We start from the raw sequence: 26996 nt of genomic DNA on the forward strand, positions 1-26996 counted from the left end.
CAGTCTGTCTTCTTTATGTGACAGATCATTTAATATACCATTACATTATTTTATTTGTCTCAATTCTGAACTAAACTATCCTAATCTTTTTGTTTCACTGAAGGGATGAAAAGCTTTCCATATTAAAATATTTTTGTGGCTGTTTTATGCAGCATTTCTTCCTGAGAAGTCATAAATAGAACTGAGTGCAATACTCAGTAAATCATGTCATTGATTTTCTCACACAGAAAGCATGTAATCTGCTGGTTGCCTGGCCTTTGCTGTGACACCATTTACATGCCCTGCCATTAGGAATTGGAGAGAACTTCTTAAAAGCTTAAAATAAAATTGTGCCATTTCTTTTTTGCCCATTGGTTCATGGTTTGGTAGGAAGAGCAGGTTTCCTTCCCAGAAGTGATGATGAAGAGCAGGTGCCTTTACCATGTGCTGTACTGATGCCTGGTCCTGATAAGGGGCTGTAATTTTGCACAGCTCAGCCACCTGGTTCCTGAATTTCTCCACAATTCTTGGCTCTGCACAGTCCAGCCCTGCTGTGCTGTTGCTGTAATTTATGGGTTATTTTTAATACCTCATTTTTTTATAACGGCTCATGGCAGTTTATTTTTAAACTTAATCCTGCCAAGTCTTTATTTAATGACTCCTAAGGTTCCCGGGGGGGACTGGGACCACTGGAGGGTGCCCCCTGTGCTGCAGCCTCGGTGTTGTAGCTGATCCTGCCCTGGCTGTGAGCCAGCCCCTCCCTCCTGAGTTACCTGCCCTGATACTTCCCTGTGTCTTTGGTGCCTGTTTAGTCACTTCTTGCCCATCCTTTCCAATGCTGTTTTGTATTTTGCTATCCACAAGTTATTTGCTAAACTGAAATGGGGGTTTTGGGGCCTTCTGGGGGTTGGCACTTGTGGGTTTTGCTGCCTCAGGTGTTCAGCACTCAGATCTTTGGAGCCAGGGTGCAGGAGTGCAAGGGAGAGAAGTGAGGCAAACAGAAGTTGCAGAATTGCTGAACTCCACAATCCAGGGGTGATCCACCCTGTTTTCCTTCTCCAGCTGTGCTCAGCAGAAGGATAACCACAGCTGTTCCCAGCTCTCTGACTGTAAGAGCACTATAATGTTTCTCAGGTATTGCTTTTTTGTTTATTGTGAGCAGCCTCTGGAGAGGTTTGGTAAAGTTCATTCTTCTCCACGAGTGTTTGCATGTGCTTAAACAAAAGGAAAAAGATCAAAGGGCAGAATTTCAAGTGAGCCCAGGAAGGGTAAATCAAAGATAATTAGATTGGTCAAGATACACTCTTACAGGTGCACTTCTAAAATGCTGTGAAGGGCTTAATTCTCATAGTTTTCCTTAAATAAAGTAGGGAGTAACTGAAATGCAATGGAATTGAGGATGCTTTTTTGAAATTATAATTATTGTGCTTTTTTCCTGTCAGCTGATATGCACACCCATAATTTGCTGCTAAATCTTAGAATGTTGTACAGCCATTTTCAGAAAGCAAACAATTTATAGTTTGGCTTACCTCATTTTTTTAAAAGTAGAAAATAAAATCGATTTTCCATGTAAATAAAAAAGTATTCCTAAAGAATATACTGTACTGCTGTGTCTGAGTGATCATCATTATAAGAATTTATATATGTCTAAATGGACCAAATAAATTTAAAATTTTATTAATGCTAAATTATTTCTTTTTTCCAAAAGGAAAAACATCTCCAGTTTAGAATGTCAAGAATTCTTATTATTGGAACACATAAGAGTCCCTTTTCAAATACCTGCCTTGGCTGGCCCCTCAGCACCAAAGGGCAGAGCTCGGCCTTGTTACAGCTCTGTGTGTTCCAGTGTGGTGATGCAGAATCCATTCAGAGTACCTGGGCACATCCCGAGGATATTCCTTGCCTTTTCCTTGCTCTGTGGCATTATCTCTTTGGGTTAGGTAAATTGCAAAGAAATGCCTGTTTTCTTCTGAAGCATCACAGATTGTCTAGCCCTGGGCAGGTTTTTTCTCCAGTTCGTTGGTTATTTCCATCTGGTTTTATCCTTGCAAGTTTTAGGGAAGAAAAAAAACTCCCATATTTAAGATTTTCCTTCACTTACTTAGTATTTTGAAATACTTCTGTCATTTGAGCTGTTTTTAAAGAAGAGAAAATACAGTGGGAAACATTAAAACAGGAAAAAAATCCTATCTGCAGCAAGATAAAACTTCTTTTTTAACAAAAGTGGTAATGCCCAGCATTTATGGAAATGTCCATCTGTGCTCTCTGCCGGAGTCAGAGCTCTGGCTTGGTACTGCAGTGAGCTGATATTTAGCAAATATCCTTCACTTTGGGAAAAAGTAGTGCCAGCCCATAGTGCTTCTTGCAGTCTTTAGTTCCTTGGCTTTTCCTGGCCCAGGCTGAGTGAGGGGAGTGCTGGACACTCCCTGGGAGCATTCCCACAGCCACTGCCCCCCAGGCAGGACCTGCACGAGGGTCGGTTCTAAAACAGTCTCTTAAAATGTTTATGATTGCATTAAAATTTAAAAGAAACAGAAATCAAATCCTGGCAGAGAATAGCCATCCCTTTTTCCCTGCTGTGTGAGACTTGCACTGTTGTTTATGATGATCAGTGACTGTCCAGATGCCTCTAAGTGGTTCAGACAAACCACAAAGCCGTGGTGGTTTTGTGGCCTTTGGGCACTCCCATATAGGAAGCCCAGGTTGAATTCCCACTGCTGATTTTTTCAGTCTGAGGACAGGCCTGGCAGTGGGGAGAGGTTTGTGGTTGTGCAGCAGCCCTGACTGGACTGGTGCCCAAGAAGGCTGATCAATGCAGTTTATTCTGCAGCATAAAAATTGCAGCCCCATTGTCAGGGCCAGCAGCACTAAAGGTAAATGGGTTTTCCCTGGAGGAGGACAAACCAAAGGAGCCCTGTGCCAGGATGTGGTGATCCCAGAGGAGACCAGAGGGTGCTGGTCCCAGCTCAGGAGTCTTTCAGTGGGGGGAGATTTCTGCAGCACACAGCATTGCAAGCACATGTCTAATAGGTGCATTCATTTTCATATGCTCTTCATTGAGCAGGCCTGATTAATTAGTGCGTGTCACCATCTGGTACTTACAGAGACTATTCATTTTTAAAATGTTGAAATTGTAGGGAATGTTGCACACCAATTAAGTTCTTTTTAATTGGATTATTTTAGTATAAAGTATTACTGGAGAAGGCCTTCATTGTGATTCAGCCAGCATGCATCCAAAGGAGACCTGCCAGCCTGAAATTACCTAGAACAAAGGCAAAATGCCTGAAATGCATGTTTATTACTATCTTCATGCACTCAGCAAAGATGATGTCAACAAATAAAAGCTCCACAGAGACATTTCTGCATTGCTCTGCAAGCTTCCTGACACGAGGGTATCTCAGCTGATCCCTGCTTCATCTTTGCACTGCAACTCCAAATCTGTCATCTTCTCCCTCTGACCTGAAAACTGAAATATGCTTTTTCCTTCCTGACTGCTTGATACCAACTCAACAGGGCGAGGCTGAGCCCTCCTGTGCACAGCTGTGTACCTGCTGGAATGAGGGGCATTAGTCTCACATACCCAAAGAATGATTTGGCCTTTAAGGTTGATAAATAATCTGTGCTGACTCAACCATTTAGTGAATGAAGTGTCACGATCTGCTGTTGGGAGCAGAAGTTGTCTGTCTGTGGTTGCTCCTGATACTGACTCACTGGGTGAATTTTAGTTCCTTAACGTCACTGCACTGCAGTGGTTCCCTCTATAAATTGTGAATAGTTCTGTTTACCAACTTACATAAAAGGCTTTGAGATACAGGGATGAAATGCAGACTGTTGATGTCACGTATTTGCTATTAATACTTTCTTTACAAAGCTGATGCTGTTTTGTAAGTAACATCTTGTCATTGCCTTGATTTTGCATGGATTGAGCGTCTTCAAATAAGTTTTGACATCTGAGCTACTCATTTCAGAACAGCCAGGAGCTCTGCAGGGTGCACATTCCTGTTCCTTAGCAGGCACATGGAGTGTCAGTGGAAGCAGGGAAGGTAGGGAAGAAAAGACAGCAGGTCAGCTGCAGCTGGAGAGATCTGAGGCCTGACTGCCTGGATCTCTCATTGCCCTGCTTTGTTTTGGAGGTAGTGTAGGAATCCAGCAATGTCAGGGTGATTTTTTCCTTGTCTTTGTGTGCATTTTCAGTCCCTTCGATGGCCTCTGCTGCCCCCTGCCAAGCTGCAGCTGGTGACAGCCATGGAAGCAGCAGCCTACTGAAAGATTTCATTTCTCTTATCACTCCTAATTACTCTCACCATAATTACCACACATGATAGAGAATCTGTAGTTGAAAAAGGAATTCTTTTTAAAGGAGAAGAAAGCAGCAGAATGATTGCTTTTAGTTGTCCTGCAAGGAAGAAACTGACTTTTTTTTTAGAATGCAAATGCTTGCTTCAGCATATAAAGGTCACTGTGGATTTAGTTTGAAATAGCGTAGGAGTGCTTCTGATTTCAAAGTACAAAAGTAGCACAGTGTTGGAATTGTTTTGGTTGTTTTCTTAAGATCCATTTCCTCTGGTTGGAAGGTGGCTGTTTCCTCTGTGGTGCAGCTGCAGGCAGTGTCAGGGCCTGTGACAGGAACTGCTCGTCCTGCTGTGCCCGAGCCAGTTGCAAACCCAGCTGGGGTTCACAGACCAGGGAGTCAGTGGCTCTTCTGTTCCAGACTGTCACAAATCATCCTGGGGTCAGGGCTGTGTTCAAACCACTTCTATTGGCTGTTGGAGACCAAAAGAGCTGGGACATGTACACATGGCTTGTATATACTGTGTGCAGGTTCCCCAGCTGCATTTCCACAATCCCAGGTGTGTGATTGCTGAGGGGAACTGCTGCAGGCAGCACTGCTGGCACACAGGGTGGGGGTTTGGGATGAAGGACAGGGCTGGAGTTGTTACTCTCTCTGGAGTTGTTACTCTCTCTGTGGTTCTGCTGAGTTTCCTGTAGTTCCCATTCTCAGGTTGAGTGTAACCCTTCTCTGGCTTAGAGGAAGTGCCAGCATCAGTGTCAGGGCAAAGGAGAGTGACAGGTGTGACACAGGCAGTGGTGTCATCACGTCAGGATGTAGCCCCAGGCAAGTGGGCACTGCAGAGCTTCCTCAGTGCCCCCCTGTTCCTGGCAGGAAATGCCTGGAACACCCTAAAACTGCCTGCCTTCTGATGGCATTCTAGAGCGAGTGCAGCTTATGCAATTTCAGAATCACACGGGTAAATTTTAAAACCCACACACAAGCACAAACCTTTTGTTTAAATTGGTTGCTCAAAGCTTTTATGTGATGGAGAAATATATTTTTCAAGAAAGCATTTCGTTTAGATTCCCATTAGTGTAACTTTACTCCTTCTGCTTGTTAAACACATGAAAACAGGGAGCTAACCAGAGTATAAAATTCTTGTACGTGCTCTCTCTCTGGTTCTAGGAGAACTATTTCTTAATGTAATTTTTCTGCTTACAATATATGGCCTTGCAAAGTGTTGAAGCAACAAAACTTGAGAGAGATCAAGGAACATACAAAGGCATTTTACTCTGTATATGTAAGATAAAGTCTGAAAGTTTGGGCAGATCTCAGTCTGGCAGAGTTTCTATCTCTTAGGTCATACAGAGAAAGCTTTTGGCAGTGGCTTTTTGGCAAAAAGCTTTGTCTGGAAACATATTTAGTCAGCATATGAAATGTGATAGCCCTGGTAGCACGGCTGTGTCTGCAGGCACTAATAGAGTTAGGCTTCAGCCCCATCTGCTGTTGGATCAGGATGGCTCTGTTGCTTTGCCAGCACAGGCCAGCCCTTGCCAAAACACAGAGCAGGACGTGAGGAGACTGACAAACCCCTCCTGGTGTCAGCTCTCCTCATGATCCTGTGTTGGCCACGCTGATGAAAGGCAGTGGTGCCTGAGAGTTCCAGCACAGCCTCCCTGGTGCTGCTCCCAGCCCAGCTCTGTGGGGGCTGCAGCTGGACCTGCAGGGGGGTGGCCCTGCCCTCTGGGTGTACCTGGGGGAGCAGCAGGGATATCTGCACCACAAGGCCTGTAAGGATAGAGCATTATTGATTCCCAGTGCCTGTGCTTACAGAAGTAGCAGTGGACACAGAGATCCTTTCCCCTCAGTGAAATGTCTCTGATAATTTGAGTTATGCAACAGTGACGAAGAGAACAGACTTGCGGATTTGGCTCAGGAGGCTTAAAATCTTCAGGCATTAATTCATGAAACTCTCAAATCCTGGATACTCTGATGACTATAAAGCACAGCAGATTCGTGTTTGATTTTTACTTAAGGCTGATTGTTTCAGGAAATAAAAAGATTCACTTTGAAAGAGATTTTCAGTTCTTCTTCAGTTGTTATTTCTGGAGGGGTTAGGTAGAAAAGCTACATGTGAAACAAATCAGGGACTCAAAATCCTTAGCTTTGTTTTGAGGATACCAGAATGGTTTATTGCCATTGTGGTAAGCAAAAGGAGAAAAAACACTGACTTTCTAGAAAGATTTCCACTGTATTGTTATCTGACTTTTGCAGGACATCAAAACAGCCTATCTGTTCAGCCAAAATACCTCTCCAGTTATCACTTGACTCTGATGAAAAAAGTGCTAAAATGGCAGAGTTTGGGATTGCTTGAACACATTTACTCACTTAAGCTGAGCTTGTTCACATTCAAAGCTAGAACAAATTATCTCAATTGCATTTAGGAGAGTAAACAGACTCTTACTCTTCTCTCTCATGTCTGAGTAGTTATGGTGAAAGGGTAATGTGTAGTAATCTTTGGGTTTATATCCTCTTCCTGCATTTGTTTTATTGGACAAAATTAAAGGTCAATGGTCCTGAACTAGTCAAGAGAATTACTCTAAATTCTCAGTCATTGCCATTTTTCCCTCCCTCTGCTTTAGGTAACATAGGACTTAACTGGCAAAGTTTTAATTCTTTATGTATGAGAAGAATGATAGTTGCAATTTGGTTTTGCATTTCAATTATATAGTTTTGTAAATGAAGACGTCAGCAAAAGGCTACTTGCCCCTTCTACATTATCCCTAGTGTGAAAAATGTAATGATCAAGCAGATTTTCCCCCATTCTCATCCTCTCTGTGTTTGGTGTTCTTGCAGCATGATCACTGCTCCGGGAAGTGTCGGTGCCGGGTGAGTGGAGCAGAGCCCATGGAGGAGACTCCTGCCATGCACTGAGCAGCAGGGCTTCAGGCACAGGGCTCTGGGAAAATGTCTGCTTGCAACACTTTCACTGAGCACGTCTGGAAACCCGGTGAATGTAAGAACTGCTTCAAGCCCAAGAGCTTGCACCAGTTACCCCCGGTGTCAGAGAAGAAGCCGCTCTCCCATGCCAACCTGAAAGCCAATGCGAGCCAGAGCAGCGGCCAGCGCCCGGGGAGGGGCAGCGGCAGCTTCCGCCCGCCTGTGGCCAAGAAGCCGACGATAGCAGTGAAACCCACCATGATGGTGGCAGAGGGGCTCTGCGGGGAGCTGGCCACGCTGGAGCAGTGCGAGAACAAAGCCCTGCCCGGGGGGTGGAACCGCAACAAGGCGGTGCTGAGCAAGAAACCACTGAACAATAACAATGAGGAGGAGATCGAAGGTTACAGCCATGTTCCCAGGCCGTATGGCAGCAGCGAGGGCGTGGGGAAGGTACCCAATAACAATAATAATGGGCTGACAGAAGTTCTGAAGGAGATTGCGGGTTTGGATACCACACCTCAGCTCACTGGAAATGAAACAAACGCGAGAGAAACCTTCTTGGGAAGGATAAATAATTGTTACAAAAAATCCTTAGAAAGGAAGATCCCTCCAAGCTGCATGGTGGGTGGAATGAAGGACTCACAGAGTAAGCATGTTATTCTGAGTGGAAGCACTGAAGTCATAAGTAATGAAGGTGGACGTTTCTGTTATCCAGAGTTGTCTAGTGGAGATGAGAGTGAGGATGACACGTTTTTTGGCAGCATGCAGGAAGAGCACGAGAGCTGGGATGAAAGTGATGAAGAGTTGTTAGCAATGGAAATCCGCATGAGGGGCCAGCCTCGCTTTGCTAATTTCAGAGCTAACACCCTGTCTCCTGTTCCGTTCTGTGTTGACAAAAAATGGAATACTGTGCCCCTTCGGAACAAGTCTCTGCAGCGGATCTGTGCCGTGGATTATGACGACAGTTATGATGAAATTTTAAATGGTTACGGGGAAGAGACTGTGATTCTTTATGGGCAAGAGAGCATGCAGAGCATGGTATCTTCTGATTCTACATCTCCTGATTCTTCTTTGACAGAAGAGTCTCGTTCTGGGACAACCAGCAGTTCTTCCCAGAAGCTCTGTAATGGAGGGTTATCTCCTAGCACTCCTCAGGATCTCAAAGTGATTGAACCAGAATATGAAAGTCTTTGTGACAATCAACAAGTGAAGGACGTGCCAAAAGCACCCAGAAATGCTCTGAAAAGTCAGGAAACTCACAAGGCAGTCCTTGCACTTCGCCTGGAGGAGAAAGATGGCAAAATTGCTGTGCAGACTGATACGCAGGAGAATAAAAATTCTTCAGATGTTGCTGGTCAAGCTGTGACTATTAATTTGGTGCCTGTGGAGGAGCAAGCTAAACCTTACAGAGTGGTGAACATGGAACAGCCAGTGTGCAAGCCATACACAGTAGTGGATGTATCAGCTGCCATGACCAGTGAATGTAAAGAGAACCAGACTGAAACCTCAGAAACCAAAAAGGCATCATCTAACCCAAGCTCACCAGTAACCCCAGGCACACCTATTGCATCCTCTGCAGCATCACCTGTACGTGTACATGCCAATCTGAAAAAATCCAGCGCGATCAGATACCAGGAAGTGTGGACTTCCAGCACTAGTCCAAGACAGAAGATACCTAAGGTGGAACTGATTGGAAACAGCTCAGGACCTTCCGTTCCTCCCAGGAAGACAAGCCACAAGTCAGCTCCTACTTCACCTACAGCTACAAACATTTCTTCAAAAACCATCCCAGTGAAGTCTCCCAATTTGTCTGAGATAAAATTCAACAGTTACAACAATGCTGGCATGCCACCTTTCCCTATTATCATTCATGATGAGCCCACTTACGCTAGGAGTTCCAAAAATGCTATTAAAGTTCCCATTGTAATCAATCCAAATGCCTATGATAACTTGGCAATCTATAAAAGTTTTCTAGGGACAACTGGGGAGCTGTCTGTCAAAGATAAAACTACAAGTGTGATAAGCCATACCTATGAAGAAATAGAAACTGAAAGTAAAGGCACCGAAGCCATAGGCAGCAAATCCACTGAGTTGCCCCAAGCAAAGGGGGCAGCCAGTAGCTCTGAGTGCAGGCTGGGCTCTGTGGCTCAGAAGGTCCAAGAGTTCAACAGCTGCCTCAGTAAAAGCCAGATATCCCCACAGAGAAGTCACAGTGCTGAACACAGCTCCCCCCCCAGAGTTCAAAAGGCAATGCAAGAGCCTACAGCAAAGGCAGATGTGACCCCAGACGGTTCTGTCGGCAGCGGGGGTGGCAGAGAGAACGCGAGCACGGTGCTCTCACAGATTGTGGCTTCTATCCAGCCTCCACAATCTCCTCCAGAAACACCTCAGTCTGCTCCCAAGTCCTGCAGCGTAGAAGAACTGTATTCCTTACCCCCTGAGGGAGATGCTAGTAAAAACACCCTGGTACGACCCAAATCTCTGTTTACATCGCAGCCTGAAGTGGAGTCCTCCAAGATGGAAAGCACTGCCATTAAAATGCAGAAGGATCCTCTGTCACAGCCAGCTGCCACTCCCTCTCCAAAGGCAGCGCGAGCCACCCCGGGCGCCACCAGTCCCCAGGCAGAGCAGGCCCCGCCATTCCCCCCTCCACGCTCCACCTCCTCTCCCTACCATGCCAGTAACTTGCTGCAGAGGCATTTCAGCAACTGGGCCAAGCCCAACAGCCCCACCAGGTCCACAGAAGCCGAGTCCATCCTGCACTCAGAGGGGCGGCGCCCCGATGCCAAACCCAAGCGCTGGATATCGTTCAAGAGCTTCTTCCGCCGCAGGAAAGCTGACGATGAGGAGGAGAGGGAGAAGGACAGGGAGAAGGGGAAGCTGGTGGGTCTGGATGGAACTGTGATCCACATGCTCCCCCCGCCCCCAGTGCAGCGGCACCACTGGTTCAGCGAGGCCAAGTCGGAGTCGAGCGAGAAGCCCTCGATCGTGTTCATGTACAGGTGTGACCCTGCACAGACCGAGCCCCGGGCTGAGCTCCCAGCCCAGCCTGGGCTGGACTCTGCCATCGCAGAGGCACTGGCCAAGGACAAGGGGGAAACACAGGAAAAGCCTCCAGAGAGCTCGGAACAAAACGCAGCCAGCCATTCCTCACCACCTCAGGCTCCCAAGAAAATCCCCAGGTACCACTCAGCTGTTTTAGTCACTTACTCTGTTGAGAGCTGTCCTGTATATGCTGCTGAAAAGGGAGACACTAAGGAATTTTTTTACATTAACACCATTTTTTCAAAGTATATTTATTTTAGGTAACTTAGAGAGTATTTTAAAATCTTTCTGCTATGTTAGATAGCAGAAAAGATGTAAAGCATTTACTAGAAGCAGTACCTGATATTTAGAGTTTGTCTTGCAGGCTCACTCATGTGTCACAATAGTCATGTTCCATTGGATCAGATCCATTCTCTTGAATTTCTGCTTTAAGAAAGTGTTTCTGTGTTATGGGAAACTTGAGAATTTCTCAGCAGAAATAGGAGGCAACTATTGAGAAGTACAATAGAAATGCAAAGATCTGTGACTCATGGAAGGTGTTGTGCTAACCTTACCTCACATGCCCAAGAATTCAACAGATGCTAATTAACCACACTGCAGCATCACTGCAGCACTCTCAAAATAAACCTTGTAAAAAGGTAGTAACAGAATTAGGGTACCTACAAAATAGTGTTATGTCTGTCTTGCAAGGCCTTAGCAGTGACTGTACTTTGTCACCTGGCACAGTATTAGATCCAGCAAGAGCTGGTCACATCAGTTGCAGTCAGTCATGTGGGCAGAGTAGAATTCCCTGAGTGCTGGACCACAGCTGTGGATCTGTTAGAATTTGTCCTCCAGTGTTATTACACAAACCAATTCCAAAGTAGCCTCAAACTTGAATTATTTATTTCTTTATAACAACAACCTAATGGGAGGAAATAAAAAATTTTGTGAAGTGTGAGCCCCGGAAAATGTATCATGGCAGTGATTTTGGTTTTCTTTCTCCATATTCTGTACAAGAAAACTGCAATGTTTTTTAGCTAAAAACAGTTTTAACCTAATAGAAATCTCTGTGTGAGCATAGTCAGAGCTTACCATGGACTGACTGCCCCTTGTCCTAAAGGAAAATGACTTGTTTTCTTCCTCCATACAAGACAAGTGCCAGAATAGTGCAGTCTCTAGATTTGCCCTAAATGAATTGGTGAGAAGTAGCTGCCTTTAGAGGGCAAGTTAAAGGATTGCAGGAGTTTGTTCCTTTACAGGAATCTGGTTTCCCTCTCCTGTCTCTGGGGCAAGCTAGGGAAAGTGAGGTTGATTTTGGTTCCAGTGCCATCAGGAGCTTGCCTTGCTCCCAGCTCTCAGTGCCCTGCTCCTGTGCTTTGGTGAACCAGGGCAGAGGTCCAGGAGAGAAGGAGCTTGGCAGTCACTGCTCAGGCACAGCAGCTGCCTCTGTGGGTGGTGAGAGGAGCAGCCTGCCAGGGATCCTTGCACTGCCCTGGAGATGGTGCTGTTGGGATGTGTCCTGTTCTCCTTCTGCCCTTCCTTTTGGAGGTGGTGGGTCACTGATCTCTCATTCACTCATTCCAAAAAGCATGTTTACTCTTCAGTTTTCTTCAAGTCACAAGGATGTTGGTCAAAATCATATCTCAGAATTTTCCCCAGTGAAAACTGGAATTTCCCAAATGTTAGAATTGGATTTTCTTCTTTCTGACAACATTGTTCCGTGGTTTCTACAAATTTCAAAGAAAGTACACTGAGGTGCTGAGTTGTGGGAGCACTGGGCATTGGGTAGCTTTATGCTTCAGTTCTTATATTCTTGATGCCTTGAGTTATTTAGGGTTTTTTAATACTTTTTAATGTTGTTAATGAGACCAAGTAAAGCCTTATAATGCCACATAATGAAGGGTTTTATTGTTGTTTAAGGGGTTTGGCTTTCGTTTTCAATATCCTGGTGGGTGAGAATCAGGAATTCTAAATGCCATTTTTGCTCAAACAGGAGGCATAACCCATGAGAAGCTTTGCTTGTTTTGTGTTAACCCTCCAGGTATTAGTACAAGGTTAGCTGTAATTCAGGCTAAAATATGTGCATGAAAAAGATGTTTAGAATGTTCAGTTAAGCCTGCAGAGGCTTAGAGGAGAATGGATGACCTGAAGATAGCCATCAGTGAACAGGACACTTCCCTAACTCAGAACGCCAAGAACAGCAAGCTCTCTGAAAAAACAAACTGATGCCCTGGAAAATAAGATAAGCTTTAAAAATGTCAGATTACTGGGGGGGTCTCAAAAGCAAATTTAATGAAGATCCAGTATTTCCTTACTTTGCAATGGATTACAGAGCTGCTAAAGATTGATAACACAACTACAAAACAGCTGAAGGTATTTCAAGTTATCACTAGAAAGGTCAGTTTTCCCTTTGAACAGCACTTGCAAAACTCTATCAGTTTTTCAGAAACCTGAAAATGATCTCTCATACAGAGGAACTTGGTTTTGATTTGTCAGTGTGGTTGTTTCTGTTTGATGGCAGGATGCAAATATGCTAGTTCAAAAGGAGCTGGCAAATAATGATATATTAAATTTACTGGAATTTGTAGATAGATAATTTTTGCTAAAAATCAGCAGTCATGTCATTTTTATCATTAGTTAAAATGTGAGAACACCTTTAGTTCATGAGCCAGCAGTTGTTCTCAGGTGCAAAACCTAAAACTGACCAAAAGATACCATGGTATTTCTGGCCTGAGTCACTGTAATTGATGAAGGTGGGACAGCACAGCTGCAATCCACTCATCACAGGCTGAATAGAAAGACCCTTCAAAGGCTTTGTTATCTTATGGATCAGAGTGTTCCTATTGGAGTTTCACAAGGTAAAGGTTTCTCTCCTCATTGAGACATCACTGCTCATACCCAGCAGCAACTTGTTAGATTGAGACATTTCCTCAAAGCAAAGTGCAGCCCAGTGCTGCTGCTGCCTTGGCTGTCTTCATAAAGCACATCAGAGCTGAACTAATCTGAGCTGGGCACAGCCATCTCCATTTCAGTTACAGGCTAAACTCAGGAGTTTCCTTTCACAGCTGCAAGTCAGCCATAACTTTCCTTTATGGGATCTTTGGGCCAGCCTTGGATGAAGTGAAGATAAAACTCTGTTTTTCCTGAAATACTTCCTTCAGGTAGTGAGGTCTGTATATTGATTTTGTTCTGGTTCAGATAAGGAAGCATTTCTTCATAGCTAAATTTGTGATCACCAATCTAAGATTGTGTTAGTTATTGCAAAGGGATTTGATCTCATAACTGATAGATCTGAGCTCTGTATAGAGGAATATGAGTGTTGTGACAGATCACTCACTGGAAACAATGGGAATCACTGTTCTACAACAATGTAGCCATACATTAAGATCAGGATTTCATCCAGAGACAGGCAGGAATAACCACCACTGCCACATTCCACTTTCAAATTGTGTCTGATCCAGTCCTGCAGATTCCACAGCTGCTTCAGAAACTGCTTGGGAAGATAAGAAAATTTGTGAAATCACAGTAGGGCTCTGTTTAAAACAAAGTCCTTCCCTGTTTGGAGGGCTTCTGGTATAACTCTTAGGGTGAGGGTCTCACATGAACCCAGAACTGTTTAGGTACAGCCCAAGTAAATTGATGAGCATTTTCAAGGATGTTCTAGATGAAAAGAAATTCCTTGCTTGAGCAAGTCTACTGAAATGGGAGAAATTCTCCCTGAAAATTTAAGGTGGATCATCTCTTCCTTCTTGTCAAATCCATGTTAGGGCTTTTCTTATCTTGGTGTCAGCAAGCTTTATCTACCTTACTCAGCAGTGCTTAGCAGTGCTTTTAAAAGTATTAACTAGCTTTCTTCTACCATTTCATCTATTAAAAACTTATGAGGTTTTCCTTTAGAACATTTTCCAATTCTAACAGAATTGGAAATTCTGCATGTGCATTAAGCAATAAGTTTGGTAACGTCATAAGTTTGGTTTTATGTGAGAACTTGTAAACACCAAGAACTGTTAAAGATCCAAGTAGAAGGGCCTTTACCATTGATTATTTTATAAATTTAGATTAGGAAATGGTAAATCATGTATTATTGTTCTTAACTCCTCTAATACAGTCTGTAAAATGGAAAGACTGAGAACCTAAAATGGATAAAGAAAAATATCTTCTTTATAATGCACAGTTAATCTGTGAAAGTCATTACCATTAAGTTTCAGTGACACTAAAGAGCTTAACAGAATGTCTTTACTGGATTATCAAGTGTACTCCCTTTATCCGTGCAAACATCGCATTATACGAGATCTAAAAAAAAAAAAATTCTCAAGCTTCAGGACTAAGCCAGCTTCTCAATAATCAGAATTAGGAATGAACTTCATGGCTTAGTAGTTTCAGGTTGTCATTTGAGAAGTTTGTTTTACTTTCCTCTTCAGTGACAGTTGATGGTGGTGAGGTGGGACTGAGCTGCAGGAGCCACTGGAATGTTGGAATGTTTTCTGTATGCACAGTGCCCTGTGACTGAGACCTGGGCTCTGCCTGTCTCTGCCCAGGGCTCTGCAGGAGTGGAGTGGGCAGTGTTCTGAGGAGAAGTTCCTGGGCAAGGTGGCCTCTGACCTCCCTCCAGCCATTCACCTCTGCATTTTTCCTCAAGCATTATTCAGTCAGTTTAGGCTTTATGTTTGCTTTATTAGCTTAAACGTGCAGGGCCTGAGGGCATCTCAAAGCGTTCTCTTTGAAACTAATACAGCTACAAATTACACAGTTGGGTTTGTGTGTGTGCAAAGCAAAGTCCTCTTCCTTGTCATCTCCAGCTGTGCAGCTGCCATTGATGGCTGCTGTGTTGATGTCCACTCGGGGAGGAGATCAGAGTCTGTGCTGGCCCCAAGGCCACATCTGCTTTTCTCTGTCTCTGTCACTTATTCCTGCCACTGGGATTTATGTGCTGTCTTGCACAGAACTGTGTTCCCTCACCTTTACCTCTGGATCTGACCCTATTTCAGGATACACTCTCACAATCACTTCTTATGAGCCTTCCACTTTATCTCCCTCGTACTCATTGCTGTTTATTAATCTCCCTAATTGAGCAGGCGTGCTCTGAATAGAGGAGAACACAGGTCACAGAAGAGCTGTGATTCCAGTGTCCTCACCAAAATTAGCACCCTACACAGGCAGCTTTCTGCATCCTGCTGTTCCTAAAAGACTGAGGCGAGTTAGACCACATCATCTTCTGGCTATCATCCAAAAACCATGCAGGAGGAGAGCCTGAAGGAAAGAGAGGCATTTGTCCCTGCAGAAAAATAACACTTTTAAGACAGTTTTGAGCCTGTGCACACGTGAATGACAAGTATATGAATTCAGTGGGGTGTTGTCTGATGGACAGTCATTTTTATGGCAAGTTTTTTTGCTTCACATAATCTCAGCTACTTAGGAAAACAGACACATTCTCTGCATGCAGAGGGCTGCTTCCTCCACTAACTGAGTAGTTGTTTAGCTTCAGCCACTTGTGCCCGAGGAGCAGAGTTCTCTAAGATAATTAATTTCTATGAAGTTTGTTTTTGAAATAAAAAAGGGAAGAGAAAAAAACTTGGACAGAGGAGGCTGCGCCCACTGTGCTAGATGCTAAATATGTGCTCTTATGCAAGGCATCAAAGAATCCATCCTGGCAAAATATCTATAAATATCCCAAATAAGGAGATAGCTGTAAGTATGACTTGTTACCAGTAAGCAGATAGAAAGTTACACAAAATCAGGTTTTAATGGTTCTAATCTGAGAGAACTGCCTGTTTGTCAGCTGCTCCTCTTTCCTCGAAAAACCAGCCATTTTAACTGTTTAGTTCATGAAGCAGCTGGGGATGTGGTTCTTGGAGCTCCCTGAGTGAGGATGGTTCCCTTTTTATTCCTCCTGTGTCCTGCCAGCACCACTGAAGGGCTGACATTTGCACTGTGTACACAAGCTTGATCTCTCTGTTCTCAGCGTTAAGATACTGGGAAGCATTTCCCCATGGATTTCATGACCTGACCTCTAATTGCTATGGTTTAAAATGTATTCTTTTGAGGCCCTGAGTACAGATTTGAGATACTCTCTAACTCTTAACAATAGGTTAGTGTCACTTCCTGAAGCTCCCGATGAGAGCTGAGCTGTGCTTTTCCCGGAGCAGTGGGATGAGTGAGGCCATAGCCCATTCCAGAGCAGTGATGCAGCCGTGCCCTGGCCCTGCAGGGAGGCAGGGCAGGAGTTAAGGAGGCAGGGCTGCTGTGCTGGCTGCTGGCAGGGCCCAGCCCCCGAAGGTAAACACTAAGGTGCAGTAGGTGTATCACTCTGTGCAGAGTTCAGCCCTCTTGCTCACAGCTTGCACAACTTGTAGCACACCAGAACACTGTGGAATCAATGGCTCGCCAGAGTTTCAAGACATGATTAAAAGACTCAAGAAGGCCCTGAAAGAATTTCCTTTAATGGGGAATTGTGTGAGTGAGTACAGTGGGTGAGTTGGTATTTTTTTTTCTTTCTTCCTTTCTAGCTGTTGGTTTACTTTGGCAAAATGCTTCTGAGCTTAGGTTTAGTGTATGTGCATGCATGTGTCTGGTTTGGAGAATGAGTATGTTCTTACCTCACCAAGTGATACTAAAAAGTTACTTTGAGATGTGATAATTCCTGGTTTGTGGCAATGACAGAACTGTGAAGCTATTAGAACCTATTTCTTCTTAAAGAAAACATTCCTGTTGAGGAATGCAGGTATGTATATTATTTACAGCAACTACAAGCCTTCAGTTCAATTATCCTGAGAGCCTTGTTACTGCTTTAATTTTATGTCTGCTTTACTCTGAAATTACTGAGGTTAACTCTTTAATGTGGATATATTTATGGCACATGGAATGTTCTTCACACCATTCCTATGCATGGTACTAAAATGGAACAAAAACTGGTACGCTGATTAAAGATTACATCTTTTTGAACTGATGCCATTTTTTCTCTTTTACTAACAAGTTCTAATGAGTTTGGTTTGTGTCAGCCTGCAGTTAAAATTCATGAGTCTGAGCAGAAACAGCATGTGCTCACTGCACTGTCCTGGGTCTTGTCATGTAGAGCATTGGCATGTTGGAACCTTTTACTGGGGATTGCTACAAGATTGTGTCCCAGGATTTTCAGGGGGTTGGCTTTGGTATAGACAAATACCTTTAATTTATTATGTTAACTCTTTGTGAAAGTTCAAAATCCTTATCACAAAAAATAAGTATCTCTACAGATACATGATGTGCTGATTGTTTTTTGATGGAAGTGTGTTACTCCTGTCCCTAATGGAAGTCACAAGTAGTTCAAATTCTTTCTGTTGTATTTGATCAGGCTGTAGTAATGAGAGCTAGCAAACAGCACATATGCTCTTGAGATTTGGCCTCTAATGAGTATTTGTTCCTGCAAGTGAGAGAACATAAAGGCATGGAAATTTTTTTGCTCTGACATGTTTTTGTGCCATATTATTGATAATTGCTGTTATATTTTCAGTATGATTGTGGGGTTTTATTAAGTCTCGGCTTTTTTTCATGCATATAATGCATCATTTTTAAATTATACTGCAATAAATATATCCATGGAAACCAAGTAAATGCACAATTTTCAGAGTTCTGTGCTGTAAGTCATCACAGTGTGATTAAAACTTCATAGCTAAGAGCAGGCACGGAGGAATGTCTTCAGTGCCTTCTGCAGTTGGCCTAATGCAGATAGATTTTAATGGTGGAGAATTTTATATGGGAAAGAGATTATTGGCCTAAATGAGGTCTGCTTCCCAGAGTGTCGGTTCCCAAAATCCTACCAGGATATGAAAATGTATCATTGAAGTTTTATGCCTTTATTGGGACTTAATCCTACTTCCTATACCCTATTATATTTGTTTGAGGCACAATTGCTTGCACTGGCAAAAAGCACCCTAAACTCTGCTGCTGTCCTGAGTGCCACTCACTTTACCCAGAATCATGCCTGCATATTTATGAGCGTGGATGTTGATGTAGTCAAGCTGTAAAACATTTTATTGTAGCTTTTATATCAAAGGCATGAACTCTTATATGCTATATATTATTATAATCATGATAATAGTAACTACCATGTTACTATTTCAATCACGAGTTGTTCCTTCTCACTAAGGAAAATAAAAACTGTAGATGACTGTTCTTAGAAAAGGAGGGTGCAAGAACTTCCTTCTTTCCCAGCTGAGCTCATCCCCGCAGGTGTGCCCAGGCTGGCTGTGCAGGTGACCTTGTTGTGTCTGTTTCAGTCAGGTGCCCGAGGAGCCGGCCCTGGAGGAGCTGTCCCCGCGTGTCCCCAGGGCGGTGTTTGTGAAGCAGGACAATGGGGGCAGCGCCTCCGTCATCCCGGCCTCAGCCTCCCGCGGGGCCCTGGGCCAGGAGGAGAAGGAAGAAGCTCCAAATTCTCCTGATCTGAGTACCTGCAGTGCTACCTACAGCAACTTAGGTGAGTGGACAGGAACTGGATCTGATTTTGGAGACCTTTTCAGTGTGTGTAGAGCCTTTTCGTCTAAACAGCTCCATACATCTTCATAAGGGTGGCTTTTAACTGCTTAATATTGATTTACAGAAAACAAAGATATATAGTCTCATTCAGAGGTCATAGCCAAGAAAGTGAAGATTCAACAAACTCAAAGGTTTGTTTTCCCGTAATTTAAAACAGTCTTTTAATTGCCCTTAGTGATGAATATCTCAGATGATTTTTAAAATCAACATTGATTTATCTCTTTGGAGGAATTTTTGTCAAAGAGGTTTAAAATACAGAGCAAGTTACCTAGTTTCTTTAGAAGGAATAAATAAAATTCAGTATTTTTCTAAACTTCATCAAAAGATAGGGCTTTTTATTTTAGAGCATCAATAACTGCTAAAATATTTGTACCCATTTCTTGTTGGCTGAAACTGTTCTTATCCTGGTCAGAGAGTTCAGTTTTGGTCCTTCCCAATGAGATACAACTGTCCTAAAGGTACTACTCAAAGATTACTGAATTCCTGACTCCTTAAGAGATCCATGGATGCAGGGCTTCTCTGGAAGATAAGGGAGCAAGATAAAGCAGCATCTCCCAGTGCACAGTATCAATATCATCAGCCTGATTTTCTAAAGCATTTTGATTTGCAGTACTGTGAATTCAGGGATACCTAGAGCCAGGTTTTCTAGAACAACAAAATATCTAATTTATTTACATTCCAGGATATCCCAATACAAGTTTTTTGAACATCCCAATCCTGTACACAGCAACTCATTAACCATTTGGCCAAGAGTAAAGTGATTGTGTTGAGATGGCTCATGAGTACAGAGAGTTTGGCATGTCCACACAGGTTTCAGGGATCAAGGACTGAACTTTAAACCCTCAGGTGCACACATTCCTTAGACATTCAGTGAAAGTGTTGCATTTTTTTGCTTAAATGTGAATTAGTGGTAAGCTTATTAGTGCATTCTGCTATTTAAACATTAATTAGGTATTGTTTATAAAGCATAAGGAGGAAAAATATCCTGTCCAAGTGTGATGCTAACATCTACCAAGAAATTCTCCTCTAAGGAGGAGAACTAAAATCTGTATCTTTATGCTGAATTACTCATAGATCTAATGAATTATTTTCAATTTAGTGAGGTATGTATCTGTATCTGTATTTGCTGTATTTAGAAGACAGGGACGTTGCAGACAGAATCCTGGCAGTTGAGGTCTGGCTGCATCAGAACTGCCTGTACCATGTTTATCCTGTGCAGCAAAATACCATCAACACTGGAACAGCTTGCTCAGAGGAGTTTTGGAATCTCTGTCTGTGGAGATATTCACAAGTTCCAGCCCAACTGGAGAGGATCTGGACAGCCTGCTCCAGCTGACCCTGCCTGCCTGTCCCAAGAGATCCCTTCCATCAATCCTGGCCTGTATTAGTGCTATTCCTAAGTTTGAATGTTTCTTTTTAAAACCATAAAAAATTCAGCCCCTTAGCAATTTATTCAAAACCTTCTCCTCACTGTGGGTTCACTTGGAGCTGTGCTGTCTCCAAAGTTCCCTTTGGTGTGAAAGGGTTAAGTTATCTCTGGGGCTTGCCTGGCTCTGGCTGGGAGAGCTGCCTGCTGCTAGGAGAAATGCTTCCCTAAATGGCACTGAGCTCCCTGGCTGCCCTTCAAAGGCTTCCTGCTTTATTCAGGCAACCTCACTTTCAAGTTCAGATGGCAACAGAGAGACTTCTAGGTAGGGACAGAGAATAATCCCTACTTGTTTTCACATCTTGCATCACCTGGGCAGCAAAACCTTATCTTTTATAAAATTAACAAATACTGGTATGTGAAACTGGAAGAAAGGATAAAATGAGAAGTTACATCACATTTGACTCTTGCCTCAGCTGCAGTTAGAGCTGCCTGCTACAGTTTGGAGTTTGTAAAATGCATCACGTGCACATCCCAATTTGCAGCATTATGCACAAGGTTCACCTTTTAAACTGATCTGATACATATTCTGTGGTTTTTATTAAAAAGCAGATAATATGGCTCTACTCTGATAAATAGCTAATCTTCAATTCTGACATGTCATGATGCCTTAGCACTCATGAAGTGTCATGAACAGAAATAATTGCAAGCCTTGGTGAATTTTCACCTGCAGTCAGGTAATAGTTTATGTCAGGTACTGCCCTCAAACATATTTGGTTTGGCCTCCCAAGAGACAAACGTTACAAAGCAGAGGATTGTCCTCCAGGAGTCAGGTACAACATAAAAGAGTTGGGCTTTTATGATGATAGGATAAGGTGTGTTCCTGGCTTGTGGGAATCAGAGGAAACTTGAGTAGGGGGAGAGAGGTTCTTGACTGCCATGGTCACAGTCAGGCTCTGGTGCCCACAGTTTAAGAAGAATGTTTTAAAAATTGCACAGGCTCTAAAGAAAAGCTTTGCAAATGGCTGGTATTGTGGCAAGCACTTCATAGGGACTAATTCAGAATCTGAATCCATTCAGCTTATCAAAGTAAGAGTCTGGCTTGATCATGGTGGGGCTGCTCATGTGGTGAGCAGAACTGCAATAGGGGGACCTGTGGTATCAACAATTTAACAAAATCCAGAGGCTGCCACTTGAATCAAGATGAAGAAACAAATGTTCAGATGTGTAAGGGAGGGCCTGGATGTTTCTTTTGCAAGGGGTTCTTTTATTGTTACAGAAGTTAATTCAGGTAAGCCCTGTAACTGATGATAAGGAAGACAAAGCCTTTCCTTTACAAATCTTTAAATTGTTCTGTCTTTGTCTGAATTTGTTGGGGAAATTGACTTGATTGAATTTGCATGGCTGTAAGTAGATTAAGGTATTCTCAGTATACTCAGGATAGTTTTTCTACCATTGAAAAAAAGAATAGGTTATTTCTGCCACTGAAAAAAAATAGCTTATTTCATTATCAGCTGGTTTTTTCTTTACACCTAAAGAAATGGGGAAAAAAGGAGGCTGAGTTTCTAGGCTTTGTGACTGCTGACACTGGAAAAAAATCCCAATCACAGTGTCTGCCATGGGGCATTGCCTCAGTCAGTCAGTTGGACCAGGGCAGAAAACAGTGCTTTAGCCAGGCTGTAAATAAAGTAATGAGATCATTGTTGATGAAAACAGACAGTTCAGTGACAGACAGTGATTATAGCATCAGTCTGGTGCATTTTGTGTAGTACATAATTAGCACAGGTAATGTCTAAGGTGGTGCAATGGAGGGTGGGCAGCAAGACCTGACAAGTCACCAAGCAAACAAAGTGAGACTTCTCTTACTGCATCTCCCAGGAGACCTGTGCCAGTCTCAGGTTACTGCTGAGACACTGCACATGCACCACCGTGTTACTTAACAAATGTTACCTTCCCTTTCTCTAACATCTCTAATCATTCTGGTAAGATTTTCACTATTCAATGAACACTGCATGTGTAAAGAGTGGAGGATTTAGTGCAAATCTGTACAGGGCAGTTTCATAGCATGGTGGTGTACATGCACAGCATTTATTGGAGCTGGGGCTGTGAAGCATGCTGGTAGCTTTTGCTGTGGTTGGAAGGTACTTGATGCATTTGTGGGTTTGTTTCATGGTTTGGTTATTTTTATCAGCCAGCATAAGTGTTTATTAAGGAGTGATGTCAGATTTGATAGTTTCAGCAGCTAGCATAAATAGGCTGCAATGCAAAGTCTGATGATAAATTAGTTACCCAGAAAAATTAAACTTAAATGCCTTTCTCAGATGTCTTTCAGAGTTTCAGAACTCTGCATGGTGTCTGGAGACTTAAGCATTAATATTTAAATAGTGTAGTGAGATTCTCTAATGGAAGATCTTATTGAACTGTAGAATTATTTAAAGCTCTCTAGAAATCTGCTGTCTGTAAAGAGTTAATTTTTTTTCTTTCATTGAGCAGTCTGGAATCCACTTCAAAGATCTCTCAAAGTGGTAGCCTAATATTGTCCCTATTCTTCCTTTTCATTTTGCCTCCCAAGAGTGTGGCTCAGGCTGAACTTGCAGTGTTGGAGAGTCTGTGCAGTAGGTAAGGCAATGATGAGTTTAAACATGCAAGGGGAGAAGGAAAGGATAGACAAGAAAAAGAAATTAATGCTCTGCTGATATTTCTGTGCAAAAGGACATTCTTGTGCCTTTGACAGGGACAACATTTAAGAGGATCTTTTTCTTGCTGGGCAATGATTTTATAAAAATTGGCCCTGTAGTTCCTGCCATGCTTGGGGAAAGCTGAGCTGGAGACTGGCCCAAGAGCTATGAAAGAAATGTACAGTGCTGGAACTCAGCATAGAAATAGTGCAGACAGGAAACTTTTCAACTGGATAATACAGATGGTTAGATTTCAATATGGAAAACTTGTTCTTGTGGGAAGAAACCACACTGTAACATAGCATGTTATACAAACTCATTTTTTCTCAGCTGAGACTACTTGAAACAGTAACTACAGAATGACTTGTACATTCAGTTCTCTGGAACCTGCCACCCCCTCCAGACATCTGAAAAAACAACTTCTGGTTATGAAAACCTTCTCCAATTCTGTTTGGATGTCACAGTGCCAGTAGCTGTGCAAAAGCAGCCCTGGTTGCAATCCCAACTCTCACCTCTGTGTGAGTGACTTTTGGAGGACAGAGTCATTAAAGCAGACAGAAAACAAGAGAATGGAGCAGTAGCACTCTTATAAATCTTACCTTTCCTGGAGAGAGCTGCTGCTGCTCAGGATGTGCATCTGGCCCTGTTTCCCTCTAGCAGCTGTGCATCCTTGGGTTAGCAAGTCCCAAAGCAAGGCCCCTTAGCAAAGTGCCTCCTGAGCAGTGTCTGTAAAACCCAGCAGCCAGGCTGTCCCAGCAGAGTGGGGAGCAGGCTGAGGAGGAGAAAACAGGCAAATGATCTTTAGCACAGAGTGTTGCTGGGGAGAAGTACATAGGTCACAGGTTTTGTAAGACTGAGCAGCTGCAGAAGGGGACACATGTTTGCATGAGTAAGAGAATTGGGTATCAAGTAGAAATAAACTTGTCTCAGGATTAAGCAAAAGGCATCTGGATGTGTGTCTGGCACACAGACATCAATTCTACTTCTGACTTGGACTCATACCACACTTCACCTCTGCAAAAGGAACTTCAGGACAGAGCTCCTGTAGTGCCCAGCTGGCAGCAGCATTCGATGCTGTGCACAGCAAACACTCACTGCAATACAAAGGAGCAGGAGGGTCCCCCCAGCCCTCCAAGAGTTACATTTCTTTCAGCAACCTTTACAATGATTTGCAGTCTTCCCTGAATATCAGGTATGTACAAAACTGATAGAATTTCCTGCTCAAAACTTGTTTTTTTAAACATCGGAATAGCCAGACTTATCATTAAATCCATAAGGCTCTTCTGAGGCTTTCTGGAGCTTAAACAAAAGATGGGGATAGAACTTTCATTTGGGATGCTGTCTCCTTGGAGTGACTGACAAGAGAACAATTGTTAAGAAAGCAGGGTGTGAGGCTGTTTTGTTTGTGGATACATATAGAAGTATGATCCTCTCTGATTTTCTGAAATTAGGAGACGTATTTCAGCATTCTATCCCAGCACTGCAGGGTTTGGTACATCCTGGCCATGTGGATTTCGGGTTCTGTAGTGTTCATAAAAACTGTAACAACCTCTCTTAGCATGCAGAGGAAGCCAATATTTCTTTTTGCAAACTGCAAATTCATTAATTATTAATTATGGGTTGAAGTGATGTAATTCAGATCTGAATCTTAGATCCCCCTAGTCTTCCAGTTTAGTCCTCTCTTTACAAGATTTTGTGGGCTTGGCAGTGTAAGGTTAACAGCTGGACTCTGATCTTAAAGGACTTTTCAGCCAAAATGATTTTATGATTCAGCACATTATAAATAGTCAAATAGTTATAGTGTCTGTTCCCTTACTAGAAAAGATGCTCAGCTGCAGTTATTCAGAACATCCATTTCAGGTCTGCTGTTTTCAACTGTCAGAGTTGGCTTCCTACCTCACCATGACAGTCAGTGAACCTCCCAGGAGAAGTAGAAAGCTTATAAAATAATTTCTCTGAAAATAGCAGTTGATTGGAAGGATCTCATCTTGATATGAGTAACAACAATTTAATTGTCCCAGAGCAATGAGCTGGTCTTTTGTATTTGTGTGTTTATTAGTTTTTATTCTCCATTATATTATTGTCATTTATTATTCTGCATTTCCAAGGACTCTGGCACTTATGAAACATAAATGTCCTTGATAAAAGCCATCCACAACACATGACAGGAAGTTTATCTTCCCTGGATCCACACAAATGTCTGAAACTAGAAAATCCCAGCCTGTGTGTTTGTAACTTGCCATTTAGAATCTCTTGAGTAAAGCCAGGTCTGGTTATCTCTGAATGTAACATTGCCAGCAAAGGTACCTGTGGCAAGTTAGGAAGGGAAATGCATTAGAGAAGTTACAGTCAGGGGGAGGGCACAATTTTAATTGCAGGGTAGAAACTACTTCTGTCAAATTATGATCCTGCTCTTGATGGCACACACGTGTCAACTTGAGTGAAAGTTAGCTTGACTTCCTTGATTTCTCTGTGTGAATCTGCTGGGGCAATCGTGACTGCCTGATGTGACCTCCAGAGTATCTAAGCTGTTATTTGTGTCTGGCAGTTTCTGGATTCCATTCTGAAATAGGATTTTCATGTAATAGCATTTCCCAGTTGTTTCATGGACTGTTATCCACCCTTAGTTTTAGCACATTTGAATAGAAAATAAGAAATAATATTACAGTCAGTTGACTGCAGAAGAAATTATAGGACACTGGGTGTAATTGCTGAAACTGGACTTGGCCAAAGTGTCAAATGGAGGGGCTTGGTTTTGCTTGCAGTTCTTGTCCTTGGTCTGCTGGATGTAAAATGGCAACTCTGCTAGCACTGAAGCTGATTTCAATATAAATGCCAAGGTCAAATCAAGACTGGCTGGATGTAATTAGGTATATATGATGCTGATTTGGTCATTTACTTTCTAATTAGTTCATCTTTTCATATATGTATCTAGGGGTTTTTGAAATGTTGGGGGGGGGGCAGGTCCTAGTCAGGTTTTTGGGAGTTTTTTGCCCTAAACTTCTTTTCAGAGTGCAATCAGGAGCACAGGAACAGCACATATGAAGTACTTTAATCTTCTCTCACTATTATCTTATTCCACAGGGCAGTCCAGAGCAGCTATGATCCCTCCAAAACAGCCCAGGCAACCCAAGGGAGCTTTGGATGATGCCATCGCCTTTGGAGGGCTGGCAGACCAGGAGACAGTGAACAACTTGCAGCCAACACCACCTCCACTGCCAAAGAAAACAATTTTGAGAGCGAACACAGAGCCAACTCCCCGAGACCTCCAGAAGCAGGCTCTGGAGAACAACCTGTGCATCATGGCCAACCCCACCTATGACATTGACACCAACTGGGAAGCGAGCAGCGCCTGCTCCTCGGTCAGCCTGGAGCTCAAGGTCCTGGACAATGAGTCAGGAGATTCCTTGGACAGGCCCTCAGAGAAGCTGAGGGCGGCCACCTCGGCCACGAGCAGCGTTTCCAGCCTGGCCACCGGCAGCATCAAGGAGCGCTGCTCCACCAGCATGGAGTCCCTGAGCGGGCGGCGCCTCCCGCAGGCCAGGCAGGGCCAGGGCGTGCAGAAGCCGCAGAGACAGGCGCTCTACCGGGGCATCGAGAACAGGGAGGAGGTGGTGGGCAAGATCCGCAGCCTGCACGCAGACTCGCTGAAGAAGCTGGCGCTGAAGTGCGAGGATCTGTTCATGGCGGGGCAGAAGGACCAGCTGCGCTTCGGCGTGGACAGCTGGTCGGATTTCCGGCTCACCAGCGACAAGCCCTGCTGCGAGGCGGGCGATGCCGTGTACTACCCTGCCTCCTACGCCAAGGACCCCCTCAACAACTACGCCGTCAAGGTAGGAAATGCACAAATGCTCACCCATTGTCGGGGTAGGAGGGGCTGCAGAAATGCTAACCCATTGTCAAGGTAGGAAATGCAGAAATGCTAACCCATTGTCAAGGTAGGAAATGCAGAAATGCTAACCCATTGTCAAGGTAGGAGGGGCTGCAGAAATGCTAACCCCCTGTCAGGGTAGAGGGGCTGGAGTGTTGGGGAAGATGAAACAGGAAAGCCTTATAAATATGATTGCCTGGCAAAAGATTTTGAGAATATGGAAACTATAAGTGAGATTGAAATGAAAGCAAGCTTTGAGATCCCTTAGTTACTGAACAACGGGAAAACAATGGTGTGGCCGGCTGAAGGTGATCCCCTTTTGATGAAACAACACCCTCTGCTTGCAGGCAG

At 43.5% G+C, this 26996-nt stretch overlaps 1 protein-coding gene across 2 annotated transcripts in view; it reads left to right on the forward strand.

Moving 5' to 3' along the window:
* PEAK1 (pseudopodium enriched atypical kinase 1) overlaps nt 1-26996 on the forward strand; it is a 63386-nt gene that overhangs the window by 19425 nt on the left and 16965 nt on the right. Inside the window, exons 3-6 of one of the 2 annotated variants that reach the window (XM_066558541.1) lie at nt 7109-10374; nt 16573-16689; nt 18475-18671; nt 25859-26607. In XM_066558541.1, the coding sequence (XP_066414638.1) occupies nt 7220-10374; nt 16573-16689; nt 18475-18671; nt 25859-26607 (4218 nt within the window). In that variant the 5' untranslated portion in view covers nt 7109-7219. The remainder of the gene's footprint in view (nt 1-7108; nt 10375-16572; nt 16690-18474; nt 18672-25858; nt 26608-26996) is intronic. The other variant, XM_066558540.1, reaches the window with a different exon arrangement.

This window comes from Molothrus aeneus, chromosome 13 (assembly GCF_037042795.1).
Source record: "Molothrus aeneus isolate 106 chromosome 13, BPBGC_Maene_1.0, whole genome shotgun sequence".
Taxonomy (NCBI): Eukaryota; Metazoa; Chordata; class Aves; order Passeriformes; family Icteridae; genus Molothrus; species Molothrus aeneus.